At 35.1% G+C, this 6,722-nt stretch overlaps 1 protein-coding gene across 3 annotated transcripts; it reads right to left on the bottom strand.

Moving 5' to 3' along the window:
- Positions 1-517: 517 nt before the first annotated feature.
- Positions 518-6,157, bottom strand: LOC108450588 (uncharacterized). Of its 3 annotated transcripts, none has more exons than XM_053029143.1 (16): positions 5,794-6,157; positions 5,054-5,191; positions 4,891-4,976; positions 4,384-4,541; positions 3,965-4,029; positions 3,673-3,867; positions 3,486-3,543; positions 3,066-3,311; positions 2,816-2,949; positions 2,559-2,751; positions 2,376-2,435; positions 2,051-2,305; positions 1,619-1,877; positions 1,311-1,516; positions 1,188-1,238; positions 518-1,106 (listed from the first exon to the last, which is right to left on the bottom strand). In XM_053029143.1, exons 1-16 carry the CDS (start codon positions 6,057-6,059, stop codon positions 816-818), a joined length of 2,661 nt encoding a protein of 886 aa, XP_052885103.1. In that variant the 5' UTR covers positions 6,060-6,157; the 3' UTR covers positions 518-815. The 3 variants fall into 3 exon arrangements, with proteins under 3 accessions (XP_052885103.1, XP_052885104.1, XP_017603763.1); XM_053029144.1 differs by having other exon boundaries at positions 5,054-5,380; positions 5,794-5,922; XM_017748274.2 differs by having other exon boundaries at positions 5,054-5,380; positions 5,768-5,878.
- Positions 6,158-6,722: the final 565 nt, after the last annotated feature.

Here is a 6,722-nt window from a genome sequence, read left to right as displayed (position 1 = left end):
TTATCTAAAATCTCTCTCTCTTCCCTTTTCCAATACACCCTACGCAAAGCCCACTTTCCATATTGCCTCCATTGTTCCACCTCTCAAACAATCGTGGCATCAAACTTCTCTGTGCTTTGACCCTCGCTGCCATTATATTTGTTTGTGTGGCCGTCATGCCGCCCACCGCCACCATACCATGTCGACACCATCACCTTCTCTTCATTCGTAGATAGCTCCTCAGTCCTCCCTCATATAGAACATGGCAAATTATTCGTCATTTCCTATGGAATTTTGGCCAAGTTGGTAACCTTTTCTATGGTATGATTTGCACAACTATGAATATAAAATCACGAAGTCCCTTTCGGTTATTGATGGTGATGAGCGAAAGCGGATGAAGGTGAAGATTTATTATTTAATATTAAATTTAAAATTTTTATATAATTAAAAATGTGTTGTGTCAGCTCTGAAGAGTTTGTTTCTAACAGAGATAAATGTTAGGGTCCATGTTGGTTACAGAAGCATCTTCAAACCTATATTTTACGGTCAATACCGATACAATTATCTACCTGTCAGATGTGTGAGTAATTGTTACATAAACCCTTCTCACCCCAATTAACTATTAGATTTTCTTTTAATGTTATGCTACATGTTATGTGGTGAGAAAATAATGTTAATCTAGCAACTGCACTTTCCTATACACCAATGTTGCTCTTTTGTGACTGCGATGCTCGAAAACTAGAAACCGAGCTCACAAGCTCAGCATTTCGCAATCAATATGGAGACCAGGGATCGAATAAAGTGGAACAACAGAAATGATGGACTGCTCGTGACAATTATTTAAACAGATTCGGAAATGACCACATAATGAAGCGAGCAAAAATGTCGGACTCCAAAAACTCGATATGTGCAGCCCGTCCAATGAACGAGTTTAAGTTCTTGCCATAAGCGGATGTGTCAAAGTTGACATCGGATCGCAAAAACACTCGATCTTCAGTTGTAGGAGCTCGTAACTGGTCCAAACAGGAATTCAACATCTCCAAAAATGCTTTTCCCTTTTTCGAGTTGTCCACTGATGCTGCCTTGCATGACTCAATCCTCGCAGAATGATACGGGACGTAGCCATCCTGAGAGAAAAATCATGTCTAAATGACCTTAAACGTAGAACATTTTAAGTTAATATAGTTATTGGAAGCGGCATGGAATACCTGGGGTGAAGAGAGGAGGATTATATTCTTGAAATTTTCCAGAGTTTTTTGCTGAAAGAAGCAAAGATACGATTTCAGAACTTTGGAGCTTAAAAAACGATAATGCTACTTCGATCTCAATACCTTACAAAGTTTGTAGAAGAAAGTGTTACAGATATCGGGGTCATCGGTGAACGTGAGCTGATGGATGCATTGTGTCCCCTTGAACTTCTTCAAAACCCATAATCCGGAATTGAATAAAGAATTTGAACTGTATAGATATCCCAAGTGTGGACCAGATAGAGATAGGTATGTATGAAGGTATCCCAGGTAAGGTTCCATAACAGTGTCTGCAGAAAGAAATGCATATATATCTAGCAGGCATTTCGAAATACAAAAAAGGGGAACCAACAAGAGTGTAAAAAAAGGGGAATCAACAAGAGTGTATCTACCTGCTATTGCTGTTCTTATTATGACGTTTCCAATAGAATGGCCGACAAAACTAAGTTTGATATCTCGTAGGCGTCCATATTTTGCAGCTTTATCCATTTTCTTTTTAAGGAAAGAAATCACCTCCTGCGCCAGCCTCAGTCCCATTTCTCTGAAGTCTCCAGATGTTTTCTCTTCATTTGCCTCCGACATGAGAAACTCGATCTTTGGATCCAACAAAAGCCATTGGTTGCGAACAAGCCGCAAATCCAGATGATGCCCCTATTGTATGCAACATAGGATTAGACATTTATTAACTGACTTACCCATCGGTCTCTAATAACCATTACTTCAGGACATACTCTGACTCAAATGGTTCATTTGGGAATAGACAATATCGAAATAAGGCATTAAAGGTACAACCTAAGGAACAAGTATATGAGAGTAAAACTTGCCTGAAATCCGTGCACAAAAACAACAATCTTCAAATCACGGACTTTTTTTGCAGTAGTTGCACTTGATGGCTTTTTCCCATCTTCAGAACTAACATCAATGCGTGAGGGAACTGAATCCTTTAGGTCCAAATTCTTCATGTATGAGTTATAACTTAAACTACGTTGAGGAGTATTCAGAACACGTTCTACAATTACAATAGGAATCGCTGAAGGATCTCCAAATATTTGCATGTCTTGGATTGACCGATTATTAATCTGTGTGCAAGCAAACTTTGCCACTTAAAACTGGGAATAAGGACTATTACTGTTAAATAAAGTAACTTACCTTCATTTGTCCAATACTCCGTCGATGAAGGTCAGCCCGCATAGCTGCCATATGCGCAGGCTGCATTGCACAATATCAATTTCCCAAAATTAGAAACGAGCGAAAAAACTAGTGTTGCTCTTCACTGAGTATGTAAGTTAAGAGCAACATATTTACTCAATGAAAACATAAATAAGTGTTCACATCATCAGATAACTTCCACAAACTTGAACCCCTCTTATGCCCAACATGGTGGGTTGTTCTCTCATCAGAACTGCCATTTATATGATGTTGAGGCATTTCAGACTTAGAGTAAACCATCCATATCGACCATTCAGCTTTCCGATCCTTAGCCCATGCATCATGAAGGACTTCCATTATCTTTGTTTTATTATCCCTGGAATGAAATACAATTTCAACACCTAAAATAAGCACTAGAAGTAAAAATGTAATGAACTAACCTGTGGAAAGTCAGAAAAGTGCTCCACAAATGTAACACTTGATCACCAGATATATTAAACATTCTAGTTACATCATCTTTGGATAAGTTCTGGGGCAATCGATCACTTTGAAAATCTAATCCGCCATTAGCTTTCTGTTAAAAGAGAGGAAAGTATTGTAATTTTAATCTTTAATAAAACTATAAAACTGTAAAAGAAAATGTAGAAGATAAGAAATAGACTGTGCTGCTGGGTAAAATAAAGCAAGGACCTCAGGACCGTTTTGTGGCTTGCCTTGTCCGGAAACTTCGTTATCAGCAGTAACCTGATTTGCTTGGAGAAATGAATCAAATAACTTCGTATCATTCATTCTGGAGGTATATTCAGTCAAATCAACAGTTCGGTTAATAGCACTTCCAAGCTTTTGTAGCTCTACAATCAAGGTTTCACGAGCATCTAATAATGCCTTTACAAGCATGACCTGTTTCAGGTCACTCGGAGCCGCTTGATTCAGCGCCTGCTCAATCACATAATTGAACTGTCAGTACATAGAATATTGATTAGCAAGGACAAAAAGAAGCCACATTAAAGAAATAAGATGATTTTCCACGCTCAAGTAAATACAAAAATAGACCAAGTTGCGATTAGGGGATGGGTTATTGTATATGAATATTCGATGTTTAGAACGAACTTGAGTTGATCCACCAGTACTTTCATGTGCAACATCAGCAGTGGCAGTACGCGAATTGCTGAAACAATTCAACAGTTCAAGTTACTTCAACAAATCGATAGAACACAATTATCTTTATAAATAAACTATCCCTCTTCCTTCCTCTCATTTCCACCAAGAACCATTATTTCTAGAATCTGTGACAAACCTGGATACCTTCATTGAGTCATGGTAGGAACCAGCTTTTAGGAGAGTGATGTGAACACTTACATCCACAAGAACAGCATGAAATGCATCAAAATAAACAGGGCAATAGGAATGCAGTCCTAAAAGAGCTTTAGAAGGTATCCGAAATTCATGGACAGCAGCAGGGCAACTATCTGGAGAAGCCTGAAACTCAGAACTGAATACAGTGCATTCGGATAGATTATGTAACCTTTTAACTTGCAGAAAGAAAATGATAACAGAAATGAAACACACATGCAACTTGTCAAACTTACCCATTATCCAACAGAGGAGCATACAAAAGCTCAAACTTCAAAACGACAGCTGATGTTGAAGGACCCTGTCACACAATGTTACATCAACACCATAACGGGATATAGGAGAACATTAGCAAACCGATAGCCAAACCAATCAAGGTAGAAAAACTTATATGCAAGTCCTTTTCAATACCAAAATCAAATGAAGCGAATACTGGTGCAAGTCATAACTTTCAGGAAAATCCATGGTCATTTCTATTGGAATATAGGTTTTAGACAGCGATCAAACCATTCAAAACTATCATAGACTAACATAGAGTAATATATTATTCTAATGAAAGTTTATGGAGTCTGTAAGTTCTGCAATTGGTTTGCTCTCCGGCTAAAAGGAGTGTGAAGTGTGAGCATGTCGATATGTGCACAGAGAGATTGCGTACCTCATTTCCCTTTAGAGGTAAATCAAATGCAACCATGGTAAATAAAAGAACATCCTGTCTCGCATATTTGATTCGAAAAGGCTGTGTTAAAAAACTGTTGTCTTTTTCATCAATCCTCCATACTCCATATCCACCACCCTCACAACCAAAATTTGGAGCTGCAATATTTTTCTAGTCTTATTAGCAAAAAGCTGCTTGAGAACACTATAACATTGTACTTTGAAAGCATATACAAACTTAAAAATAAGTAGGAATAAACAACATATAGTTCCAAATATTTTCACTATTGAACAAGATGAAATTAAATGGTCGATCTTAAATATCAAAAGATATTAAATTTGTTTGCTTCAACTGCATCAAAACTATTCTGATCAATGAACCGGCTACCATAGCATATTCTTCTATCAGCAGTGGCGCTTCCCAATTTAGGTCTCTAGAGGGACCGGTTTCAGTAGAAAACACTACAGTGTAGCTACATTTAAATTGTTTCATAAGTTAACAAGTTACCTTCATATTGCAAGACTCTCGAAGGCATCGCGGTCGTAGCATGTGCATCATTGTCCCATCTCACGGTAATCTTAAGTTGATACCATCTAAACCCACAACAAACGTAAGAAGGATGGTGTGCAGAACTCAAAACAAACATAAAACACAAAAATTCCTTCCATACCCTTGCTGGAAAAGATCGAGGTTATGAAACCTATGAAGGTAAATTGCAATCTCATGGGATGTATCCAACATGACCACCGGCTGTAATATAGCCGGGTCCGGCTTTGCATCTGGTAACCCTTTTGCTTGTCTCCCTTGCCTGTTATTCAAACAACTTGACTACCCAAGACATTGAAAAGTATGTAATCAAGTATCCCCAAATCTTGCATCCCTCCTTAAGTAAATTCCCATAGAATTTGCGTTTATATTCTCATGGAATCTTAAAAAAAGCAGCTCTTTATACATCAAAGGTTTTTAAATTCTCCTTGTACAAAACTAGTGCCAACAACTGCAAATAAGGAATTACAATAAACAAAATTTAAGAAAGAAATAATCAAACTCTTTTTAGAACTTCAAATTAGAATTTAGAGACGATAATGCTAATAAAATGCTGCTATAATTTTTTTGCATTGAAGGATAGCTGCTACATTATAAAAATGTGCTGTTTAAACCTAAGGTAAATTCTAGTTTTTTATTGACAAAAAGAGCAAAAGAAAAACATTTTGATATTATAAAGAAAATCGAATAGGCTTTGTTCAGAAAAAAATTGTGACTGTTAATTTACAACAAGTTATAGCCTCAAAAATAAGAATAAAAAAGACTACGAAATTGATGTTTAAATTAAAATGAACACGAAAAATGAAAAGAAAATGATGGGCAAAAGAGAGAAAATTACGAGATAGAAACAGAAGAAGGACAAACCTGGGCTTAGATCTGCATCCTTTTATGTGTGCGCGATAAAAGTCTAAAACTAGGTTTTTCAAAACCAAAAAACCTAAAAAAGGGAATATTAGAAAATAAATTAAATGAAATGAAGATAAGAGAGCTCTCGGAATGTGGTCTTTTTTTTTTTTTTTTGTGCTTGATTCTTTGTGAAGAACAAAAAATAAATTATTTTTACTTATTGATAATGTTCCCTGTTTTAACGTGGTGTTTTTGGAGTTCATTTCATTTACACATGCATGCATATATACGAGCCTTTATGAAATATGGATGGGTATGTTTCTAAGGAGAAAAAAGTCATATTTTTCTAAAACAATATTAGTGACTTTATTTCGTAAGTAAAAGAAACAAAATATCTTTAATCTTACTGAGTTTTTCCCTTATTTTCCCTTATGAAACTTTGACATTTATGATTGATAAAAATAAAAATAAAAATTTAATTTTATATACAATTTTATATATAAATTTTAATTTAATTTAATTCTCACAAATTATTAATATAATTATTGATATAATATTATTTAATGTTTATATATTACATACTCAAATAATTATATTTTTCTAATTTAAAATAAATTAATATATTATTTTCTTCAAATATATATAATTAAATTAAAATTAAAATTTCATTATACATTTAAACTACGATCAAAATTTTATTTATATAATTCCACTATACACACCCAGAATCTTACTGTGCATATCCAGGATCACGCTGTTGACTTAGACCTCAGTGGATTTCTATTCTACTTGAACTGATTTTCTTTTCTTTTTCTTTTTCTTTTTTAAAAAGTTTGATACAAGTGGTCCCTTGCTATTTGCTAAATAATATTATTGATAATAAATCAGTCAATTATTCGTAAATAGCAATCCATGTGAAATTCAGTTTCCCATTTTGTTTGTTCATG

The sequence above is a fragment of the Gossypium arboreum genome, chromosome 5, assembly GCF_025698485.1.
Source record: "Gossypium arboreum isolate Shixiya-1 chromosome 5, ASM2569848v2, whole genome shotgun sequence".
NCBI classification, from domain to species: domain Eukaryota; kingdom Viridiplantae; phylum Streptophyta; class Magnoliopsida; order Malvales; family Malvaceae; genus Gossypium; species Gossypium arboreum.
The sequence above is the reverse complement of the archived record's forward strand: the minus strand, read 5'-3'. Positions and strand labels throughout refer to the sequence as shown.